This window comes from Salvia splendens, chromosome 13, assembly GCF_004379255.2.
Source record: "Salvia splendens isolate huo1 chromosome 13, SspV2, whole genome shotgun sequence".
Taxonomy (NCBI): domain Eukaryota; kingdom Viridiplantae; phylum Streptophyta; class Magnoliopsida; order Lamiales; family Lamiaceae; genus Salvia; species Salvia splendens.
Window position 1 is genome coordinate 31,339,182 of NC_056044.1, and position 25,419 is coordinate 31,364,600.

At 35.5% G+C, this 25,419-nt stretch overlaps 3 protein-coding genes and 1 pseudogene across 3 annotated transcripts; all 4 read left to right on the forward strand.

Moving 5' to 3' along the window:
• The first annotated feature begins 3,815 nt into the window (after positions 1-3,815).
• LOC121762776 (BTB/POZ domain-containing protein At1g01640-like) lies at positions 3,816-5,204 on the forward strand. The gene is made up of 3 exons (XM_042158766.1): positions 3,816-3,992; positions 4,083-4,247; positions 4,735-5,204. The coding sequence occupies exons 1-3, from the start codon at positions 3,831-3,833 to the stop codon at positions 5,176-5,178; spliced, it is 771 nt and encodes a 256-aa protein (XP_042014700.1). The 5' UTR covers positions 3,816-3,830; the 3' UTR covers positions 5,179-5,204.
• A 997-nt stretch (positions 5,205-6,201) lies between these two features.
• LOC121760882 (BTB/POZ domain-containing protein At1g01640-like) lies at positions 6,202-8,171 on the forward strand. The gene is made up of 3 exons (XM_042156478.1): positions 6,202-6,363; positions 6,451-6,615; positions 7,130-8,171. The coding sequence occupies exons 1-3, from the start codon at positions 6,202-6,204 to the stop codon at positions 7,571-7,573; spliced, it is 771 nt and encodes a 256-aa protein (XP_042012412.1). The 3' UTR covers positions 7,574-8,171.
• Positions 8,172-17,054: 8,883 nt separating this feature from the next.
• Positions 17,055-18,839, forward strand: LOC121761593 (BTB/POZ domain-containing protein At1g01640-like). The gene is made up of 3 exons (XM_042157231.1): positions 17,055-17,224; positions 17,299-17,475; positions 18,232-18,839. The coding sequence occupies exons 1-3, from the start codon at positions 17,060-17,062 to the stop codon at positions 18,688-18,690; spliced, it is 801 nt and encodes a 266-aa protein (XP_042013165.1). The 5' UTR covers positions 17,055-17,059; the 3' UTR covers positions 18,691-18,839.
• Positions 18,840-20,893: 2,054 nt separating this feature from the next.
• On the forward strand, positions 20,894-24,406 carry LOC121761542 (annotated as a pseudogene).
• The last annotated feature ends 1,013 nt before the right edge of the window (positions 24,407-25,419 follow it).

Sequence of the window (25,419 nt, forward strand, 5' to 3'; positions counted from 1 at the left end):
ACCATAATTGAAAATGCCCCCATTTTCTTCTACTGAAAACATTAATTGCACGCCACAATATTAGACTGCCTATCTATTTTAGCAAAAATATAAATATTTCGGTATAGTCAATCAACGTCCATTCAATACAGACAACATGAATTCCTCGAACAAGGCAATCAAAGAGAAATCTAATTTTTAAATATGATTCACTTTTTTATACTACATGATTTTGCAGACCATTATACTAAATTTAGTAAATTTACCTAGAACGGAAAATAAAAAAAAATCGATTATAAATTACGATGACATCCAATAAAACTTTCAACATGAGTTTAAAACTTTAAATGTCAATTCTAGGACCCAATTAAATAACGAATAATAAAGAAGCGAAGAAGAACCGTTTAGAAAGCTGCATAAATATGGGACAATATTTTCTTGAGGTTAGGTAAACTGCAAACCAATAAAATAAATGATCATCACATCAATACCCATTTAATTAATTACCTTTTGAAAATTTAGTTTGTGATTAAACTCATGAATGATTGAAAGTTTAGAGCCACGATCTCAAAAAGTTAAAACCGAGTGAATAATAAGATAATTAATCAGCCACATAGTTTGACCTAGTAAAGTTAGTAATCAATCACATTTCAAAATTTACAACATAATATAAAGAAGGGAGTCATAGGCCTTTTGATATATCTTGTTTATAAATTATGTGAATTTGTTACTTCTATCTTATCGTAGAGTTTAAAGTTAGGAATTCACTCCATCATCGAAACTCAAAATTTGGTTAGAATATTTGTCAGTTGGACTGTGATTCGTGAACAATTAGATCGTATGATCATTGTTAATCAACTTTTTATCCATATTAATTAGGATTGCTTAATCGCTTGTTTCGGTTATAAACAGGACATAATTTGGCCTGTCCAATCAAACCAATGTTTTAAAAACCGGACCGGACCGTCCGGTTCGACCGGTTCAACTGCGAACTGGTCGGTGGTCCGGTCCGGTTAGCACTATAAAACCAGTGACATGTTCAACCGCCATGAACCGCCGAAACCGGCCGGCCGGACCGGTCTGGCCGGAAACCGAAAACCGGTTCAAATGCTTTTAAAAATTTTATCCTAAAATTTTGGCCTTCATAGAGGTCAAACTCAAGACCTTCTGGTGAACTTACCAACAATTCTACCACTACACCACAAGGACTTCTTGGTAGTAATATGAACATAAGTTATTTTCATATGTTAAACACGAAATATTTTATCTATATAAACTAATAATCCGTGTTTAATACGTATATATGTATATTAAGAATATGTGATTAATTATATTAAAAGTTTACTACTATGTGATTATATACTATGAGTATTTACTAAATATATGTTTTTAATTTATGTTTATTTTTTGTATAATATTATTTTGCCGCATTACTTTTTGAAAATAATACTATGAACTTATTTATTTTTATACATAAATATTAAATTTTTTATTTACAATAACTTACTACTAGTATAATTTATATATTGAATTATATTTGTTGATAAAAAGGTAATAAAATTTTATCATTCACTAAAAATATATTCTTTTTAATTTTATATTCTTTTAAGATAATTCATTTTAATTTTATATATTCTTTTAAGAAATTGTTAATTATAATATATTTCATATATTTTAATTATACTTTTACAATCACTAATGTTTTATAATATAGGAGTTTATAATTATACATAGAGTTTAATACTAGTTTTTAATATTGTGTATTATAATTTATTATTGTATTTAAACTTAACGTCATTAAATATTCTAATATACTAGTACAAGACTTGTTTTCTATAATAATACTATTAAATGTATAATACTATAATATTTATTGATAAAATATTTAATTAAATTTTATTATTTACTACTAAATAAATAAATAAATATATATATATATATATAAACAGTATTCCGGTTCAACCAATGGTTCGACTAGTGAACCGGTTGAACCAGTGAACCAGTAATGACGCCGGTTCGCTTGCCGGTCCGGTTTTTAAAACATTGAATCAAACTGAATAGCAATCCTTTCATTAATGTAGATACGATTATTATTGGGCTTTTTAAAAAATTATCTTAGTGGTTGTAATTGGGTTAGTCATTTCAATTGGGCCTTATTTACTCACCATGGAAATAAATTGGGAAAGGGAAATTCTATCCATATCCTATATTTACTCACCATAGCTCTAAATTTAATTAATTAAATAAATAAATAATAGACGGTTTATTTTATGTCTATTTGTGGCCAATTTTGCTTTAAGATCTGTATCGCCGTCCAATACTTCTCATATTATTTTTCGTGAACGAAGAATAAGAATAGAGTATTTGAACAACTCAATTACGAAAAAGTATAAATTATACAGTCTTCATATCAATAGTTATTTTTATGAATATTATTATTCAATACATTTTATTTAGTATTTATTGATATCTCGAGATCTCATTTTAATCATAGTGGTATTTTGTGTTAAACAGGATGCATGCACAGGCTGACATTGGCAGTGCTTTCGGGGGCAGCAACTTACCATTATTACAATGAAAAGCGGGCTGAAGAAAAAGCGACTTCATACGAGGATTTTGTCTCTTTTTCGATCCTTTTTTTCCTTTTCGTATTTGTACGCAATAATTAATGTATATACGTTATAATGTTGACGGAATATTAGTCTTCTTCTTTTAAGGAAACTTAATCCAGCATTTTATGATTAAAGTGGACCTCCCTTGAACAATTCACTAAATTTGAATGACTGATAATTTTTGACACATTTAATGAATGTTATCACTATAACACTACCTTGGTGGAAAAATAGACATCTCAATATGTTTCAATAGCATTTTCAATTTTATTAATCATATTATATAGTGTCGTTTCATGAGTAATTGTGAATTTGTGACGGGTAACTAAGAAATTATTTATTCAAAAACTACTTAATTTATTAATGAGAGGAAAAACATTTTTTATGTACTTTATGGTAACTCAAACTCCAGATTTATTCAATCCTACTCCAGCCATGACAGTCCACATGCCTACATCTTCTGCAGTTAAATGACCAATTTGCCCTTTTCCAAACTTCATTAGCTATATTTCATTTTCTAATAAAAATAACATATCATTAGATATATTTTATTTCCCAAACAAACCATAATCTTGAATGGTATGATTGGAGAAAGAGTATTATAATTGTGTACTATTTTAATTGATGTTTACTGATATTAGAAATTCATGTCATCATCTAATGATGGTAAAAAATTCATGTCATCATCTAATGATCGCAACGGCAATAATAGACATGAATACAAATGTAAATTACCCGGGCGAATGGGCTTATTTCCTAACCACTGACGAAGCCAGCGCCCCGGTTCGATCCCGTCCGAGTTCTGTTTCCAGGGTGTTCAAGAGAGTTAAAGTGAGGTGTTGTTGAAGAAGACCTACTACGCTTTGGGCCAATAATTGTTTTGTTTTGGGCTACTTCAATTGATTGGTCCATTTGATAGTTTTTGGGTTTACAAGAAAATATGAAAACCCTACCCAAATTCTCCCAACCCCCAAGGCTTCGATATGCAATTCAACTATAATTAATTAATTTATTGAGTGTAAAATCAATGTAGCCCATGCTCTTTCAAAATTGTATCTATGGAAAAGAATAAATCTAGGGTAGAATCAAATCTATTCTACTCCTATTAGATTTGAATGTCCTAATTGGTCTCGATTTGTTTTTCCTTTCCAACGCCTATATATACTACTAAGAAAGATACCAATATATTCTCTTCTTTATATTCTTCTCATTACTCCTCTTATTCGTTGTGTAGAGAGAATGGATTGCTGCATTTGCAAACCGACTCTTTATTTTCACCACACGAATATAAAAAATCAAATCTGCATAGACTGCTTCGAAGGGGCGAAAAGAATAATCATGTTCGTCCACAAAGCTGAAACTGATAAATCCTTTGATTTTTATCCATCAAATTACAATAAGGTACCATAATTCGTTTTTCCTTTGTTTTAGTCAAAATTAGAAAAGACTCATTTTGATTTCGAAAACTAAGAATTCATATGTGTGTAATAGGGATTTGTAAAGGCCTTGAAATGGATGGCGGATACGAAGATGGAAAATGATCAGAGGAAGAATTCAAGTGGCTTTGCCACCGCTTTGAGGGATCAAATCCACACTGATATTCAAGTCATGGCCGGTGACAACGAGTCCCCGATACCCGCTCATAGAGTAATACTGGTACGTACAAATAAATTCACAGTTCCGATCTTCAACTGATAACCAACGATTTTGTCGAATTTTCTAGTTTTGGCCAAATTCTCTTAAAAATTGGTATGTTAGTTTAGGTTCAACATGTTGGTATATAACAAGTCCAACGTACTTGGCCCACCAGTCCGATTTTGAACCGGTCAAATTGAAATCGAACCGTTAGAACTAGAACATGTGAGAACAGTTCCAAGAATTTGGACCGAATAGGGTTTTCATTATCTAAGGGCAAATAAATATAGGAAACGAGTTGAAAATTTCAAAAAATTATCTCCATTTAGTACGCTAAAAATATTTGCATCCCCTAATTTTAGTTTGGACGTCTAAAAATAAAGACGCAAGCATTGGTGGTATATTAAAAACACATAAATTGCACTAAAAAATGTCCTTCACCGTTCTTCTTTATAGTGTTCGGTTAAGCATTACATGTTACTAAATGTTATACTACACACATCCACAGGCAATGAGATCGACAATATTTCGAAACATGCTAGATTCGGACCAATGCAAAGCTCCGGCAAATAAAACGATAACGCTACCGGAGCTGTCTCACGAGGAACTAGACGCCCTACTCGAGTTCTTGTACAGTGGAAGCCTTCCAAAAGAGAAGATGGAGAAACACATTTGCTCGTTGGCGATCGCTGCAGACAAATACGAGATCCCTTTGCTGCAGAAGTTTTGCGAAAATGAGATGCTTGGATCACTGAAATCATCCAACGCGCTTGATATCTTGGAAATAGCTGACGCTTGCTCCAACCAAAACCTTAAAGAAACAACCATAAGCTTCATTGCAAGAAACATGGAAGATGTAGTTTTCTCCTCCCGCTTTGAGGACTTCGTGCTCAAGAATCCTCATCTAAGTTTACAAATCACAAGGGCATCTGTCACGAATAATAAAAAATGAAATATTGGTAGTTCTTACAAGGTGGAGATGATGGGTCTCCTTCCTTTTCTTTTGCACAAGAACGTTCATGGATTTTATATTCGATATGATTGATCAAAATTTTACTACTAAACTTCATAATTTGTATTTATTACATACAAATGTATATAAAATTTTGTATTTGAAATTCATTATGTAGAATAGTACCCCATCTCTTCCATTCAAGATGTCTACAAAGATTGACACTAACAGATTCGTAGACCCTTTTTTAATTACAATAAAACTATTTTTGCATATCTCTAATATCAATGTATTTGTTGTTGTGTTTCTATGCTTTGGTATATTGCACACATTTTTTCTTTGTCATTAATTTTATTGTTTTTACTCCTCTTAGATCATAAATTAAAATTGTATAAAATCGTTTGCCGAAATTAAATTTTTTTATTCATTATAGAGTAGTAAATTCTTCATTTAGTATGAGACAAAATAAGTACATTTATATTTTTGTAAATCTTCATGTTGCTTTGAATTCTTATTTTCTATGTTTTCATTATATTTTGTACTATTCATTATTTGAATCTTCTATGTCTATATTTTGTACTATTCATTATTTGAATCTTCTATGTCTCGCGCATAGCACGGGTGTTAATACTAGTTATGAAAGTTTTAAGCCCAAATTCTCCTTACTTAAGGCTGCGATTTTCGACTTGCTGGAGATTGAAATTAATAAAAATAAAACTAAATATGTCAATATTTATTTAATATATTTATAAATCCAGCTTACTTAAATTTGTGGTTACGCGTCCACGGTTCATAATCCAACTATAACTATTTTATATATGATCTTTCAAAATTGTTATCTATGGAAAAGAATAAGTCTAGGATAGTATCAAATCTATTCTAGAATAATACTATTAGATTTAGATTTCCTAATTCATCTCGATCTGTTTTGTCTTTCCAGAAATCCCTATATTTTCTACTTTATATTTTTCTCATTAGTCCCCTTCTTCGTTGTTGTGAGTTCTGATATTCTAGAGAGAGAAAATGAATTGCTTCGTTTGCGAACCGGATCCTAATAGTAATAGTTATTTGAATCGAAAAACAATCTGCTTACGCTGCTACGAAGGGGCGCAAAGCATAATCTTGTTCATCAACAAAACTGAAAATGATAAATCCATCAATTTTTCTCTACCAGATTCGTATAAGGTACCATTTCGTTTTTCCTTTGTTTTAGACAAAATTAGAAACGACTCATTTTGATTTTGAAAGTAAGAATTCATATGTATGTTATAGGGATTTGAAAAGGCCTTGAAATGGATGGCGGAGATGATGTTGGAAAATGAGAAGAAAAAATATTCAATCGGCTTTGCTACCGCTTTGAGGGATCAAATCCACACTGATATTCATGTCATGCCCGGTGACAACGAGCCCCCGATACCCGCTCATAGAGTAATATTGGTACGTACAAATAAATTCACGGTTCCGATCTTGAACTGATAACTCGACCGGGTTGTGTTTTGGCTGATTTTTCAACGAATTCGTCGCTTTTTCTAGTTTTGCTGATAAATTGGTATGTTAGTTTTGGTTCACTGTCTTGGTATGAAATAATCCAACATATTTGGCCCGACAAATAAATCCACGGTTCCAATTTTGAACCGGTGAAATTGAATCGGACCGTTAGAACTAGTATGCCAGTTTTTTATTCAACAATATCTAATGGCAAAAAAATATAGAAACAAAATTAGTTGAGTTGAAAAAAAAATCTCCATTTAGTAAAAAAAATGTCACTATGATAAATTAACTTTTTTTTGTTTTATGCTCCCACTTGTGTCAATTTTAGTTGAGACATTCATAATATTATGAATTTGCGTCCTCTAATTTTAGTTGATCATTAAAAATAAGGAAACCAAGCATCACAATGCAACACTAGGGCATTACATCCGACTAAATGTTACACTATATACTTCCACAGGCAACGAGATCAACAATATTTCGAAACATGCTGGAGTCAGACGAATGCAAAGCTCCGGCAAATAAAACGATAACGCTACCGGAGCTGTCTTACGAGGAACTAGACGCCCTACTCGAGTTCTTGTACAGTGGAAGCCTTCCAAAAGAGAAGATGGAGAAACACGTTTGCTCGTTGGCGATCGCTGCAGACAAATACGAGATCCCTTTCCTGCAGAAGTTTTGCGAAAATGAGATGCTTGGATCACTGAACTCATCCAACGCTCTTGACACCTTGAAAATATCTGACACTTGCTCCAACCAAAACCTTAAAGACACAGCCATAAGCTTCATTGTAAGAAACATGAAAGATGTAGTTTTCTCCCCCCGCTTTGAGGACTTCGTGCTCAAGAATCCTCATTTAAGTGTACTAATCACAAGGGCAACCGTCACAAATGATAAAAATTGAGATCTTCGTGGTTCTTATTGGGTGGAGATGGTAGGCCGGTCGGTCCGTGAATTTTCCTTCTTTTTCTTTTGCAGTTGAAGGGGGATAGTGGTCAACAAATCCTTAGTATTTTTAGAAGTGCGTAATATCCACGGGAACGCCCATGAATTTTATTATCAACTTGATGAATTAATTTCGAGATACAAGGCTTTTATATTACTCCCTCTTTCAGCCGTGTTTTACTATTTTTAATAATGAATTTCACATTTCATTATCTCACTTCACTCATGTTTTATTTTCACTATTTTTTTAAATTCACTTTCGTTTACATTTCTCAAAACACAGACCGAGATGGACGAGGGAGTACAACAGATTGACTTTTATTAGAAGTTGTTCACCATGTCCATTCGTAATAATTGTGAGAATAGAGTATGCAAAATAAGCTTGGCCCGATGGGCTGACCCCATTAGCCCGCTACAATTAGTGGGTTAGGGCTGAACATTCAAAATATAAATTAAAATTGTATAAAATCGTTTGCCGAAATTAAAATTTTTTATTCATTATGGAGTAGTAAATTCTTCATTCATCATCCATTCTTTTCATCCCAAAATCATCTATAAATACCCACATTCATCATCCATTCTTTTCATCAAATTATCACTAATTCATACTTAAAATTTGTTTTATTAGGATTTTAATTATGCAATTTTTATTTTTTTTAGTAATTTGTAATAGTATTTCGGGTATTTTTAATGCATTTTAATATTGTGGAAATATTTTTAGTATTTGAAGTATTTAAATTGAATAATAGAATGGTGGGATAGGGCTGTAAAATCATGCGGGTTGGGTCGTTATCGTGTCAACCCATTATCGACCCAACCCAATAAGGTCAAAACCCAACCCAACCCGAAATCATCGGGTTCTTATCGTGTCCTAACCCAACGGGTTCGTGTCGGAATCGTGCTTGTTATCGTGTACCAAAAAAAAGTCAACCCCCTGTTAATGATAGTGAGTTAGCTTGTCACGACACGATAATGACTAAAACATGATGTTTTTATACGATTTAAACATGATAATACAGGATAAAATAAAAAATTAGCAAAATAAAATAATTATTTTCTTAATCAAAATAATAAAATTAAAGTATAGTAATATTAAATCTAAATAATATAATTAAATAATTAAAAAAATTAATTTTTAATAAAATCTAACCATAAAATTTTCTTAAAATTCATAAAAAATTAATTACTATATTTTTAATTAATTAAAATTAAAGTATAATATTTTTTAATCAACAAAAATAACCAAAATTAAAGTTTAATAATTTTTTAATTATTAAAAAGTAATTTTTTTTCTTAACCGTATAACACTAACCTGACCCGACCCAGCCTGTTATCTTCGGGTTCTTATTGGGTCGAGCCTATAAGAACCCAAATCCTAAATGTGTGTGTTATTGTCGTGTTAACTTCGTGCAGGTCCATGTCGTATTATCGTGTCGTATCAAAAATCGTCAGCCTTAGGTGGGACCCTTGAGCTCGAAAAAGTAATCGAGCAGCGACGAAGTAAAATGAACACAACAGATTTTAACGTGGTTCGATCAATTGATCTACATCCACGGAAGAAGAAATCGAAACAAGATTATCACTATGGAGAATTACAATCAAGATCACTCAAGAAATCACTCACTATCTTTCCTCACAGTAAACGCGAATTGTGTGTGATGTGTAGCTAACTTCTTCAGTGTGTATGTGTGTGTGTTTCCTCACCTTACACACACACACACACACACACACACACACACATATATATATATATATATATATATATATATATATATATATATATATATATATATATATATATATATATATATATAAGGTCCTGTTGGGTTGAGATTTTTTAGCTTAATTGAGAATTGAGATGCATTTTCAGCCACTCATTTTGAAATGTCAACTGCAAGTAGATTATGTCAACTAAGGGGTATTATCGTCATTTCATTTCAATAGCCAAAATATCAAATGTCAACAACTCGTATTAAAATGTCAACAACTAAAAAAAATGTAATTTTTTTTTATTTTTTTAAATTTTTTTTTAAAATTTTTTAAATTTTTTTAAATTTTTTTAATTATTTTTTTAATTATTTTTAATTTTCGCGCGATGTCAACTAGTGAGACATTATGTCAACTACGATGTGTAGCCTGCACATCAAATGTCAATAGCCCTGCACATCAAATGTCAATAGCCTGCACATCAAATGTCAACAGCTTATAGTTGACATTATATATGTGTAGTTGACATGAATTGTATATGTAGTTGACATTATATATGTGTAGTTGACATGAATTGTATATGTAGTTGACATTATATGTGTGTAGTTGACATAAATTGTATATGTAGTTGACAAAAAAAATAAAAATAAAAAAAATGAAAAAATAAAAATAAATAAAAAAAAAATAAAAAAAAATAAAAAATCGAAAAAAAAATTAATTTTTTTAAAAAAAATAAAAAAATATTTATTAAATAAAATGTATGATGAAATTACAAATCTGCCCTTTCATAATTAATTAATGTAAAAATATTTTCCATGTGGCAAATTCTGGACCACTCATTTAATAAAAATGAGTGGCTTATAATGCATCTCAATTCTCAATTAGGCTAAAAAATCTCAATTGATCACAACCCTATATATATATATATATCACTCACTCAAGTGTATCTACTCACGTGAGCAGCAGAAACTCAAGAACTCAGCTCTTGCGTGTAACCGCTCGAGCTCCAACGGTCACTTTTGGCTAACTGTGCTGCTCAACTGAATCAGCTGTGGCACTTGCAACTAAGTCCTCCAAAAGCTAGTTATTTTTCATGGATATAATCCTAACAAGCATGCTCTTATGATCATCCTTTAAAACCTTTTCATTTCCTCTTTTTCATAACCTTTTACTTCCCCTAGAAATTCATTCATTGCTTAAACCTAATTCAATGCGTAATATGAACAACCATATTGTATCTACCCACGATTGTGTCCATGCACACACATAAAGACCTCATTCATTGCCTTAATTGCATTGCATGATGGGAATTTATTTTATTATGTGAATCAAAATTACAGATAAGTATAATATGTAGTTACTAAATTTATCAATATAGGAATCTCGTATGGACGCGGTATGGACGCGGTAGATCGGCGCATTGACAACCACCGTCCACCCACTCAGCCCGAGCCAAAACCACCATACGTCGCACACCGCTTGGATCCTCCTGATTGTCGCCCACGGAAGGGATACTCTCCCATCGGGTACCGCGATCGCGCGCAGGATGCGCGGCCTCGACACCGTAGCGGCTACGCCGAGAGGGGCCACCTATTTGATCACAGAGATCAACGAATCCAATTAGAGTTCGATCGCCACCAGGTTCATGCAACACAGCCACACCGCCCGACGTGCTGGGACCCACCGACGCAGCAACAGGATCGCGGTTACCCGGCCTTTGATCACCGGCCTCGACGCGCGGAGACGTGCTGGGACCGACCTCACCATCAGGAGGAGGTACGAGCACCGCGAGGGCCAGTCCGCCTCCCACCAGCCCCGCCACGCTGTCGATCAGCCACCGCGCTTGATCCTCCCGCCGCGGAACCGGTACGGTCAGCCCGCGCGTGTGACCAATCAGACCCCGTACCAGCCTCCGCGCTCACCTAACTGTTGGGACCCGTCGGGATTGCGCACGCAGCAGGGATACCCGGTAGACGACATATCTTTTGAGAGATTTGGAAGTGATGATCTATGTTGGGGGAGAAGGTCGTCTCTCTCTCATAATAGGTATATTGTGTGCTCAATGCCAAGTGCAGCGAAGAAGAAGAAAGCTACTCATGGTCTTTGTTCACTTGGGAGTTGGTGTGAACTAGATTACCAAGTTAGTGTTGGATTGAGGGAACAAGAAGGATATGAAACTTCTGATTCCTCGAGTTTAGATGAGAAGATTGCATATTCATGTATGGAAGCCAGAGTTTTCGACTACGTTTATGATCGTGGTACGGGCGAAGAGGAGCTTGGTGATTTTGAGGACTCTGTAACACCCCTTACCCGATTAATTTAATAATCGAATAAGTGATGTCACCTTCTGGTACAAAACCCGACTTAACAGAAAATCCTTGATTCTTTTTTTTTTGTTTATAGATTAATTAAATTTTCATTTACTTACAAACGGAAAAACTGCTATATAACATCTGAAATTAGACCATAAACTTGTTTCCCAAAAATCTATATATATTTATAAAACCTGGATAACGAAGTAAATGAAACATCCAAACTACATTACACTTTCTATACATGCCACAACTAAAATATCCAAGAATTACTCGAACTCCAAAGACTGACTAGTGACCTGGCTGAGCAGCTGTACAACAAAAGAGCTAGGTTTGATCCTCTAGTCTGTAGAGGGGAAAAAGAAAGGGGTGAGCTTCAACAAGCCCAATAGTATACTCAACATTAGAGCCTAATTTCCGGGGTTAAGTAAACGTTATGCAGCCTATGCATTTTCATTATTATTAATCCAGAAAACACTCCAAAGCCTACCTCATCAAATCCATTTACATATATCTAATATCAGAAACCCCCCAACGACATAATCATAAGTTTAGGTCATCATTCCTTGATCTCATGGAATTTACCAGATTCATAGTCACATATAAATTCATAAACTAATAGGATAGAACACAAAGTAAAGTGCACATCACCAATTATCAAGTTAACCACAGATTATATCACAATATTATCCACACACTCACATGTATACAGATCACCAACATTTTCACGTATCCAACCACACATAACAACACCTGATCTTATGTACAAAATATATCAGAGTTATAAAAGAGGTTTCAAATATCACATATCATAACACATATATCGATCACCATTGTTCTCACATATCAGAACACATATAGCCCCATTAAGTGCTTAGTGATAAACTAGGGTACGCGGACCAGATCAGAAACAGAATCAGACAGACGCGGCCATGGTCCTCGAGAGGACGCCGCACAGACCACCTATTAGGGTGCAGACAGATAATCAAACCACCCATTAGGGTGATATCAGACAGATCAGATAGGGGCCCATCAGATATCAGACGATCCTCGCTTCGGTTATCTAGAAGACGAGATATCACAGATAATGCAGCGCTACTGTCCTATGGCATGCCAATTGTACCCACAAAACCCACTCAAGCACGGGGCATAAGCACATACAAGTATACTTTATTTCCAACAAATTCCAATAATCTTTAACATAACAGATCAGCAACTTCTTTTATCACTATATCATATCAATAGCATATCAGATCAACAACTTCTTTTATCACCATATCATATTAACAGAGTAACTTCCAATTCTATTAATACCATCATAGATTCACATATCCAGAATTCACGTAATTCATACCATAAGCAACATATTCAGATCATATATATTGCATCACTGATTAACCCACACTATTATACATGCAATTACGTAGACTTAAGTCAGGAATTAAAATCTAATGAAAAGTATACTACCTCAAAAATGCCAGACACCTTTGACATACGAATCACTTTATTACTGCTCCTTCTCCATGTCCTTGTTATCTCCCATTACCTTCCATTGTATTTTTCACATTCATATAAAATTATCAAATTCATATTGTTATCAGATAAATCTATTCACATACGAATCTATTCACATATCATATTATCAAATTCATATTGTCTGTCACTAATGCCTTTTAGAGGCAACAATACATTCTCCTTCCCATCAAACGAGGCTAAGATGACAGCCAAGTGAGGTAATTCCCTCATCAACACACTACCCTTGCATCATGTATAGAATAGCCACAGAATAGTCCAAGGACTTAGTAAATTAAGTGCTATTCAAAGATCAGTAGCAAGCTGAGTATTCAAGGACATGGAATCATAGGATTTTTGCCACAAGACCTTAGCATAATTTTCTGCCAAGAATCACAACATAAAGCTTCTCCCACAAACCCAATAAATGGACACAGTAATCAAACTCTCACAAGATCAAAGCTTGAACATCACCAATAGTCATGAATCGATTTTTACATGGCTTTGCCAAATAAACCCACTAATTGAGCTAAGCAATAGAAGGCAGAAAACGTAGCTTAGAGAGAGATTGTCCGGCAGTGGCGCGACGGGAGGCGGAGAGTTCCTCCGTGACGTCGATGGAAGGCGACGAGTAGCGGCGGAGTTTTGCCGAAGGCGAAGCTGCAGCTCGACGGAGAGCCGGACGGCGAGACGGGCAGCGCTCTTCGAGCCGGCAGAGACCGAGAAAGAGGCTGCCTCGCACGATAACACCTCCAACCCCGGAGTACAACCACGGTGGTGACCGTTTCCTCCGGAGACGGTGACGATTTCGTCGAGAGAGAGAAGAACGAGAACGGTTGAGGCGCCGCTGCTTTTCCGATTCCAATTTAGGGATTTTGAACTTTAGGAAGGAGAAGTTTAAATTGTGGAACAGAGGAAGAGAGAGAGATATCCGGCGCTGGGGCGGCGGCGAAATCGCCGGAGAGAGACCGACGGATGGAAGGAGGTGAGGCGTCACTGCCTCTTTGACTTCAAATGTGGGGATTTTGGAACGAGGAGAAAGGAAAAGGGGTTTAGCCAGAGAGAAAAAAACGTTGCAGAGGTGTGTCGGCGGTGGTTGCCGGCGAGAGAGGTTGTCCTCTCTCCGTATGTGAATGGCGGTGGTGTAGGTGTATCCAATTGAAAGTGTAGGAGTGGGAATGATAATTCACGGTTCTAGAGGGGAGATATTTTCCTTTTCTTATTACTTTTTTGGATTCAAACATTCTTGGAGGCGTGGACAAGCTTGTCGTTGTGGCGTGGAATTTTGCTGACCACATTGGGTCTCCTTTGTTGATTTTTTATGGAGATGATGGGAGACGTTCGCCTATTTGGTTTGCGTTTGATACAGGAGGAGAAGCCTCGCCAAAGTGTTGCTTTCAACTGTCATCGCTGCTTCGTGGTTACCACCTTGAGGACAAGGTGGATTTTAACCGTGGGGGAGTTGATACGAGACATTAATGTCATATCTTCCATATCTTTTATTTAGCTTCTTTTATTATTTTGTTTAGATATTATAGGGATTTAGCATATCTTTTTTGTATCCACACATAATATAAATATGTGTGGAGTCTTCCATAATAATCTGATGTCAATCAATATATGAAATTATTTATTTTGGCTCAATTGAGTAGCAAACAAGAAACACCTCCTAAGGTTGCCGACGAGTAAATCTCACGCTCAGCCTCTCCTTTTTCCGTTCAAGTCGCCGACCCAAACGTTGGGCGCTCGACAACGTCGGCACTCGTTTCTTGATTGTGTGTGGAATTCGACGTTAAGGAGGACGATCCTTAACAAATTGGTGCTTTCATCCCGAGCTCATCCTCCGTCTTCTTCATCCATCACTCAAATCTGCATGCCGCCGGCCGACCTCCTAACTGGAGGCAACGCCCAAGAGTTGGGGGCGATCAGACTAGACTTTTCACGGCAAGCGGTCGCTGCGGTGATGGACAGCAGAGGACGCGGCGCGACGAACCGGAATCCTACAGCGCACCGCGCGATGTCACGGGGGCGTTCGACCCTATTCCCTCGGAGCTGGACAAAATTATGGCGCGGTTCGATCAGTTGGAGTTTAGATTGGATTCGATGGATATGCGGCTCGATAAGTTGGAGGCAATCGATCGACGTGTGACAATATTGCAGGCATCAAAAGCAGTGTATCGACGTTACTCGTCCAACTACGATATTGATCTCTATCAGCAACCTACTCGTTTTCACCCCTGCCACGAACAGCCTCCCGGCTGGCCGCCACCACAACGCTCACCCCCAAGTTGTTGGCCCGCACAGCGGCGTCGGCACGCCTACGAGAGGCAGCAGCAGACACACGCCTATAGGCAGCAACACGAGCCTGTTGCTGCACATATGGAGCCCCTCAATCGGTTTAGCAATTCCCCGGCAGCCACAACCCAAAGCCGATCCTGCCACGAGCAGCCCACTATTGTGCTGCAGCCGCTGCTCAGTCCGACAAGTCTCCAATGCTCAACAATACCACCGATGGCATCTGCTGCTGTCCCACCTCCCTCCTCGCATCTACCAAGTACCCGCCCGACTACGCAGCTTGTTTCTTGTGAAGAGATGCAGTTGGGAGTTGAAGGTGATTCACAAGTGTTAAATCATGGAGACTTGCGGCTCAACGGGATGGAATGTCATTCTGTGAAGATGAGTGATGATTCGGACTTGCATTGGGATGTGGTGGGAGTGAGTGATTCATCTTCATCACCGCCATGTGTTGATAATTGTTCACAGCTGAAGTGTTTGGACTCTGATGATGATTACGAAGATGATATAGTAGATGGTGACGAGAGGCGTTCCTACAACCTCACTGGTGCGAAGTTCCAGCTGTTAAAAGTCCATGTGCAGCGGTTCATGGATGACAAGCAGTTTGGGGGGCGTAGGAATGATGCCGACGTTAGGAGCCGGTGCATGATCCGGAGCCTTCTCCAAGTCCCAGCCATCAAGGATGATTTTGTGAAGACGAAGGCGAGAGAGGAGAGGGACGGCGTAGAAATGTTGGTAGGAGTCATAAGTGAAATGATGGTGATCTTGTTCCTAATCGCATTCGATCCGGGAGGTGACGTTTCAATGCTTTTGTTATCGTCAACTTTGCATGTGGTTCCATGGTTCCCACCTTGAGGACAATGTGGAGGTGACGTTTCAATGCTTTTGTTATCGTCAACTTTGCATGTGGTTCCGTGGTTCCCACCTTGAGGACAATGTGGATTTTAACCGTGGGGGAGTTGATACGAGTATTCTATCATTATTAATTAGTTTAGATATATTAGGGGTTTGCATATCTTTTCTTTTTCTTTTTTTTAACGATCTTCTTCCTTAACGTCGAATTCCACACACAATCAAGAAACGAGTGCCGACGTTGTCGAGCGCCCAACGTTTGGGTCGGCGACTTGAACGACAAAAGGGGCGGCTGAGCGCGTGATTTACTCGTCGACAACCTTAGGAGGTGTTTCTTGTTTGCTACTCAATTGAGCCAAAATAAATAATTTCATATATTGATTGACTGATTATTATGGAAGACTCCACACATATTTATAATATGTGTAGATACAAAAAAGATATGCTAAATCTCTATAATATCTAAACAAAATAATAAAAGAAGTTAAATAAAAGATATGGAAGATATGACATTAATGTCTCGTATCAATATTGTTGAAATCTTGTTTTTCTTATTTATAGATATGGAAAAGATTAAATTTATTACTATAAGATGAAATTAAATCTATTATAGGATCGATTGCAGATTTGGAATCCTAAATGTTCTCGATTTTTTTTCCTTTGTAACGCATAATAGTGTCTACTAAGAAAGAAATCAATTTATTTTCTTCTTTATATTCTTCTCATTAGTTCTCTATTTTTCGTTGTTGTGATAATCTAGAGAGAAAATGTCGTGCTGCATCTGCAACGCGGGTCCTTACATTCACGGGCTATCAAGACTAATCTGCTCAGACTGCTTTGCAGGGGCGAAAAGCATAATCTTGTTGGCCAACAAGCATAAAAGAATTAAAACCATCAACAATGATTCTTTTTCTCCATCAAGTTCCAATAAGGTACCGTTGTGATTTTGAAAGTAGTAGTATAAATTTGTAGTGATTTAAACAATTTTATGATATACATGTAATAGGGATTTGTAAAGGCCTTGAATTGGGTGAAGTTGCAAGAAGGGAAGATGAAGTTGCAAGATGAGAAGATGACTTATTTAAGCGGCTTTGCTACCGCTTTCAGGGATCAAATCCACACTGATATTCAAGTGAAGGCCGGTGACAACGAGCCCCCGATTCCCGCTCATAGAGTTATATTGGTATGTACAAATAAATCCTCGGTTCCGATCTTGAACTGATAACGGACGATTTTGGCTGATTTTCCCTTGTTTTCAACGAATATGTCGATTTTTTTAGTTTTTGCTAAATTCTTGTTTCGAGGGATTTTAGAATTTGGAATTAAATTCGTATGCCTTTCTATGAACTTTTCATTTTAGAACATTTTTGTTTTTCTATCTTATTTTCTCTTCTTTTTTAATTCTTTTCCCTCACAAAATCAAAGAAAATCTCTCATTGGTTAGTTTGGCCAGTTCTTGTATATTGTGAAAAAACTGAAATATGAAAAAAACAAAACAAAAATCATGCATGTCGTGATAGAAATCCATGTTTTCCATCCTAAAACCAATTGGTGATAGGAGGAGGGGCCCATGAGACTTATATACTAGTTTCAGTTTTCTCTTGACACCGATATGGGACAGTTATATGTTATATTTTTAGTTTCAATTGCCAACATGTTGATCTCATATTTTAAAAGGTGTGCCTATTTAATCAAGAAACTGAAAGCCTGTCGAATTTAATCCTATATTCTGAAAACTCTAGCCATTTCAGTTAAGTATGTTGGTTTATAACAAATGAACGTAGTTGCATTGACAAATAAATTCACGGTCCGATTTTGAACCAATGGAATCGGAATCGGACCGGTAAGACTAGTATTCTGATTCCGATTCCGATTCCGATTCATCCGGTTAAACTAGTGCATTACATCTGACTATATGTTACACTATATACATCCACAGGCAACGAGATCGACAATATTTCGAAACATGTTGGATTCAGACCAATGCAAAGCTCCGGCGAATCAAACGATAACGCTACCGGAGCTGTCTCACGAGGAACTAGACGCCCTACTCGAGTTCTTGTACAGTGGAAGCCTTCCAAAAGAGAAGATGGAGAAACACGTTTGCTCGTTGGCGATCTCTGCAGACAAATACGAGATCCCTTTCCTGCAGAAGTTTTGCGAAAAGGAGATGCTTGGATCATTGAATACATCCAACGCTCTTGATATCTTGGAAATATCCGACACCTGCAAGAACAAAAACCTCAAAGAAACAACCCTAAGCTTCATTGTAAGAAACATGGAAGAAATAGTTTTCTCCCCCGGCTTTGATGACTTTGCACTCAAGAATCCTCATCTGAATACACAGATCACAAGGGCATCCATCACGAATAATAAAAAAAGGAAGATTGGTGTTTAGTTTGAACCACATTGGGATGATCTCGTGGTTCGTACAGGGTGTTGATGATGGGCTTGTTTGTCGGTCCATGGACTTCCCTTTTTCTTTTTCTTTTTTTTTTGCGTTCGAAGATACACGGATTTTATCATCAACTTGATGACTTAATTTCGAGACGCAGGGCTTTCATATCACTCCCTTTTTAGACATTATTTTACTTTTATTGTTTTTAATAATAGAGTTCACATTTCATTATTTCATTTTACTCAAATTTTATTTTAAATAATAATATATAAATTCAGGATATGTATTCTTTGATTGTATTAGGTTTATATGTTATTTTGAATCAAAATTACATATAAGTTTCTTATTTAGTTAAAAAACTTATTAATATACGAAAGTATATTTGAGAAATCTTATTATTCTTGATTATAGGTGTGCATCAATATTTTTTTATTAAAATCAAGGAAGACTAAAGACTAAAAAAACGTTAAGGACATTTTTAATGCAATTAAAGATGCTAATTTGTGTTTCTAAATATACCTCCTAACACTTCAAAAAGTATCATTATTGTTAATGTCCCAATTAAAATTAGAGGACGTAAATGGAAGCATACTAAATAAGCAAAATATTAAATTAAAGTTAATTTGTCGTTCATTTAGATACGCTTTTTTTTGTGTACTAAATTGTTGTTATTTTTTAAACATGTCCAAAGCAAGTAATTGCTTCTCAATTTTTGTATCCCTAAAAAATAAATTTTTATAGTGAAATGACGTGGAATTGTCAACTTCAAGTACTTAGTAAATCAATAGTAGTATTACACCTTTTGTGAACCAAAATATAACCATTTATATGGCTTTCATATATTCCTTCTTATAATATTAAATGTCTCGTATTGCCATTTAAAATGTCAACCATTATTGTATGTGAATACGTCTTAGTTTATTTACTATTTTAAATAAATGAATTTCACATTTTATTATCTCATTTAACTATTTTTTTTCCACCTACTTTCTTACCAGCACTGAATTAAAAATGAACATTTATTTATGGATGTAGACGTATAATTGTGAGACTAGTAGGCAAAATAAGCCCGGCCCAACTGGCTAGCAAGGTAAAAGGCTAGTTGGGCCCAAAAATTTGAGGCCCATAGAATTTTGGTTCAGGTTCCTTAAATGATCAATAGCGGATGGGCCGCCCAAGCCCGACATGATGTACTACAAATGCAATTTTTGGGCCGATTAGGTTTCATTGTTTGCGATCCGATGGATTTTCGATAACAGCCCGGCCCTGCTTGTTTTTAAATAAAGATATGCGATGAGCTTGAACGGGTCATCCCGGCTCGGTCTTTAGCCATCAGTGCAATTCTTTCGCGCACCCACCACTAATAATATGAATGTCCGACATCTTTTCATCCAATCAAGTGTGTACAAATTTATATTCTTCTCTTCTTCCCTCCAACATTATATATATGCACATAAAAGATGCTTGGAAATTGCCACTTTATTGGAGTTTTTAGGTTAATTAGCAAATATTCTTTCACGATTTTGTTAATAAAACAAAAAATTATGTTAATTAAATTAGTGACTAGTAATGTTATTTTGATTGAATTAGGTTTATGTGTTATTTTGATTGAATCGAAATTACATATAAGTTTCTAGTTAATAAAGTTATTAATATAGGAATGGATATCTAAGAAATCTTGATGTTCTTATTATAGGTATGCATAATGCATGCATCAATAATTTATTTTAAAATCATGGAATGATGTTGAATTGTCAAATCAAGTACTCCAAATAATAATAGTATCCATCTTGATTTAGGAAAGAATAAATATTTAATGTGTTAAAATTACTCCGAAAAATATAGTTTGTGACGTGGAGCTAGCGTCTTATTTCTAATTATGATGTCTAGATCAGGGATTGCATTCGAAGATAATGCATAAAGTGCTTTTAAAACATTGTGACTCGTCGAGAATATTTATCATGTGAAAATTATTAAGGCGATACATACTAAATAAAATATTTATAATATTATTATTATTATATTGTTAAATATCTCATAATCCAGTTATAATTAATTAATTCATATTAATCTAATTTAGCTCATGATCATTTTTTATAAAAGAATTAAATCTATTATAGGATGAAATCAAATCTTTTATAGGATGATATTAGATTTGAATTCCTTAATATATCTCGATTTGTTTTTCCTTTCTATCGCATAATACTACTACTTATAAGAAGAAATACATTTGAATTATTCTTTATATTCTTCTCATTAGTCTTCTTCATCGTTGTTGTGATGATCTCTGTAAAGTGTTTCTGATATTCTAGAGAGAGAAAATGGAGTGCACCTATTGCGCAGAGCTTCCTCAATCTTCGTGGCCTATCACAAGCTTAATCTGCCCAGCCTGCTACGAAGCTCAGAGCGGCGTAATCTTGTTGACCAAAAAAATTGAAAATGATAAATCCACCAACAATAATCTACCTTCTTCATCAAATTCCTACAAGGTGCCATTTTGATTTTGAAAGTAATAGTATTCTATAGTAGTGATTTTAACAATTGTATACGTATATAATTGATGTGTGTAATAGGGATTTGTAAAGCCTTTGAAATTGATGGAGGAGATGAATCGGATGGAGAAGTTGCAAAGTGAGAAGATAACTTATTTAAGTGGCTTTGCTAACGCTTTGTGGTGACAATGAGCCCTCGATACCCTCTCATAGAGCGTTATTGGTATGTAACTAATCCCCGGTTGCGATTTTGAATGAATAATCGACTATTTTCTGTCGGATCTAAGAGCATCTCTAACAATTTCCACTAAACTCAAACTCATTTTTAGGGTAAATGTCATATCAAATAGTATGATTTTACTCCAACCATTTACACTAAACGCTAACTTAAAATAATATTCTCTATATTATGTTTTTTTTAATCACAAAATTAAAAAAAAATTGGGTTTGAGTTTAGTGTAAACCTAAAGATATGTATTATTTTTAAAGCCAAAAATGTGATTGGTTTTGGAGTACTATTAAAGCTAATTACCTATCCCACTTTAGGTTTTAGTGTATCATTGGAGATGGTCTAACTCAAGGAGTGGTTTAATTAAAAATTATTTTAAAATGAGAAATTTAAAACCTTATCACAAAATATATTAGTGGGTGGACTATATAAGTTGGCAGTACAAGTTGTCAACTGATAAGTTTTTGTTTTCATTTTAAGATAGTTCTTAATTGAACTACTTTGGTTTTTCTTTTGTGGTTCTCATCAAATTTGTAAATTTTTCTAGTTTTGGCTAAATTTTCCTAAAAATTGGTATGGTGTAAGAAATCCAACGTACTGCGGGACCGGATCGGCAGTTTCGGTTAAACAATGCATCATTGGTGCATAACATTTGACTATATGATATACTATACAGAGGCAATTTAGTAGATTAGATAACCCATCTATCATGAAGTTATATGACCAAAATTAACCTAAAATATTCTTCTTTCGTCCCATAAGAATTGCATCTTTTTTCATTTTAAGGTGTCCTACAAAATTAATCCACTTATACTTTTGACAAGTTTTTTCTCTCATATATCGTAGGCTTCATTCTCCACTATTAATACTCCAATCACATCACTTTTTATTTTTATTTCTTTCATATTTTACCAACTAGTATTAACTCCCGTGCTATGCACGGGTCATAAGATTTTTATATAATGAATATTAATACAAATGAAACTATAGAAAATAAAAATTCAAAACAATAGAAAGATTTACAAAAACAAAAAAGTACTTATCATGTCCTACTCTAAATTAATAATTTATTCCTCCTAATAAATAAAAACATTTCAACTTCAACAAACGATTTTATACAATTTTAATTTATGATATAAGTGGAGTAAAATAAATGATAAAGAAGAAATATGTGACTAATGATCAAAGAGTATGAGTTAGTTAGAATACTATACATAAATAAAGAAAATATGTAAGAGTAGAGATCAAAAGAACAAATCAAATATTATATAAATATAATAATTATATAGTTTAATTATGTATTATTATATAAAAATAGAGTACAATTTTCACATATCACATGATATTAGTTAAATCTTGAAGTATGTAATAAAAAGAAGATATTTTAGCAACCTCCAATCTTCAAAAAAGGTACTGTTAAAATATTCTATAAGTATATTTAAGAATTATATATATAGCAAGTACACTAAATTTAAATGCATTACGTCTATTTATACTGTATTTTATAATTTAATAATCGATAAATAAATATGAAGTACAATTCATTTTATTATTTATCCTAACAGTCAAATTTCTAAAATTGTTAGACCTAACTTTAAATATAATAATCATTATAGAGTTTAACATAAGAACTCAAATTATATGCTACAGTACAATAAAAGCCCAAAATTAGAGCCCAATTAGTATACAATAATTAATATACTATTCCATGAAACCCTAAGTCAAAATGATGCGCCTCTTTTCTCTCTCTCTCTTCAACCCTGCCATGCGCCGCCGCCCAGCCACCCCCACACGCCAGCCTAGCTGTGGTGCACTCCGGCGGCTCCCTCGGTCAGCAGCCACCCTCTACTTTCCTCATCTCTCTTTCCGTCGCCGTTGCCCACCGCCGCCCTCTTCGCCTGTTTTTCTTCTTCCTCTTCCTTTCTTCTTCTCGTTTTTGTCGCACGTCTCTCTCACGGTTTCATGCCACCGCCGCTGTTGAGCCACTGCCGTCGGCTCTCCTTCTCTTTATTCCGCTTCCGCCGCCGTTGACCCTCCTGCACCATCGCCGCCGCAGTAACCCATCCTGCACAGCAGCAACATCGCCGCTTCCCTTCATCTCCAGCATCTCTCTCGTCGCCTCACCCGCCGGATTCCAAGCAGAACCAAACCTGCTATACTGCAATCACAAAATTAGTCCACAAAATGCAGATTCTAGTCCATCTATTTAAAAGTGTTTCAAATCTTCTTCAAAAAGTTTGCATTTGGTTGGACTATTTGAGAAGCCACTATTGCTCCATAGGAGCTGCCTTTTTTCTATCCAATGGTTGTCATTTCTCAAAATGACCAAAAGGGCAAACAAAATAGCTTCATAATTTCCCGCCAAAAATGGCAAATAAGTCTTTTCATTAAACTGGCACTTTAGATTATGATAGATTTTGCCGTTAAATCTCATGCTGTCCCCGAAGTCCAATTTTTATGGGACGGAGAGAATACTTATGTTCTTATTATATTTGTTTATTTATCTTCCTGCCAAACTGCCCATATGCATCCACAGGCAACAAGATCGACAATATTTCGAAACATGCTGGATTCGGACCAATGCAAAGCTCCGGCGAATAAAACAATAACGCTACCGGAGCTGTCTCGTGAGGAACTAGACGCCCTACTCGAGTTCTTGTACAGTGGAAGTCTTCCAAAAGAGAAGATGGAGAAACACGTTTTCTCGTTGGCGATCGCTGCAGACAAATACGAGAACCCTTTCCTGCAGAAGTTTTGCGAAAATGAGATGCTTGAATCACTGAATGCATCCAACGCACTTAATATCTTGGAGATATTTGACACTTGCTCCAACCAAAACCTTAAAGAAACAGTCCTAAGCTTCATTGTAAGAAACATGGATGAAATAGTTTTCTCTTCCTCCTATGATGCCTTCGCGATCAAGAATCCCCATCTAACTACACAGATCACAAGGGCATCCCTCATGGATATTAAAAAGAGAAAGATTGGTGTTTAGTTTGTGTCATATTGGTGTGATCTCGTAGTTCGAACTGGGTGAGATGATGCGATAGATGAACCTTCCTTATCTTTTGCATATACACTTAGAAAGCTTTCATATTATTCCTTCTGATATTAGATGTCTCATTTGATGATTTAGTTTCGAGATATACTGTTAAGAGCACAATTCTCTTAACGAAGAAATCCTGCGATTACACTCGCAACACACCAATCCGGCGCCCCGAACGTTGGGGTCGGCGGCTCAATTCGTGGCTGGCGCGGAGAACTTCCTCCGTCGGCAGTCTTCAAGGTTTGATAAGGAGTATTGCACAAGTAATGTGGGCAAATTATTTCTTCATTCCATGAATAAAAAGATAACAACCTAGCCCTATTTATAATACTAGAATACTAGCTTAGGGAACAAGAAAACAAGATATGAAAATATAATGTGAATCAAAAGATATGGGGAATAAAAAGATAACTAAATATTTGAGGAATCCTAAGATATAGGGGGATCGTAACAACTCCCCCACGGTTAAAATCCACCTTGTCCTCAAGGTGGAAACCACGACACCACGAAGAGTCCCTCCGGGATCAAACGCACAAGACTGCCCTCTCTTTTTCAATATTTTCTTTGTGTTGCTGATTGCGGTCTTCTTCGTAACCAATTTTACAGTCTTGACTCTAATCTCATCCTCAAATAACATTCTCTTCTCTTCCATTTCCTCTTCAAGGTTGTACTTTTGTATCTCAAAAGCAGCCTTGTCCTCCTCAACAAGGCTTAGACTCTCCATCCTCTCGATTTTGCTCTGCTTTTCAGGATGCATACTTAAAGTCTTTTCTTTCGACTCCAAACTAGAATCAAGAGCTTCAGGTTTCATCTCTTTCTCGATCATCCTCAGAAAAGTGTTGTTGACCTCATCTTCTCTTTTGGTAATAGAGTCATTCTCTTTCCTTATCTCTTTTTGATTCCACACATTACTAAGTACTATCAACTTCTCTTCCCTCTTCTCTTCATCATCGTGCGAATCA

Bases quoted from the DNA above. Each gene is read 5' to 3' on its own strand.
- LOC121761593 (XM_042157231.1), top strand. From the start codon at position 17,060: ATGTCGTGCTGCATCTGCAACGCGGGTCCTTACATTCACGGGCTATCA. The intron at 17,225-17,298 runs GTACCGTTGTGA...TACATGTAATAG, and splicing joins CTCCATCAAGTTCCAATAAG to GGATTTGTAAAGGCCTTGAA. The intron at 17,476-18,231 runs GTATGTACAAAT...ATACATCCACAG, and splicing joins CCGCTCATAGAGTTATATTG to GCAACGAGATCGACAATATT.
- LOC121762776 (XM_042158766.1), top strand. From the start codon at position 3,831: ATGGATTGCTGCATTTGCAAACCGACTCTTTATTTTCACCACACGAAT. The intron at 3,993-4,082 runs GTACCATAATTC...TGTGTGTAATAG, and splicing joins ATCCATCAAATTACAATAAG to GGATTTGTAAAGGCCTTGAA. The intron at 4,248-4,734 runs GTACGTACAAAT...ACACATCCACAG, and splicing joins CCGCTCATAGAGTAATACTG to GCAATGAGATCGACAATATT.
- LOC121760882 (XM_042156478.1), top strand. From the start codon at position 6,202: ATGAATTGCTTCGTTTGCGAACCGGATCCTAATAGTAATAGTTATTTG. The intron at 6,364-6,450 runs GTACCATTTCGT...TGTATGTTATAG, and splicing joins CTCTACCAGATTCGTATAAG to GGATTTGAAAAGGCCTTGAA. The intron at 6,616-7,129 runs GTACGTACAAAT...ATACTTCCACAG, and splicing joins CCGCTCATAGAGTAATATTG to GCAACGAGATCAACAATATT.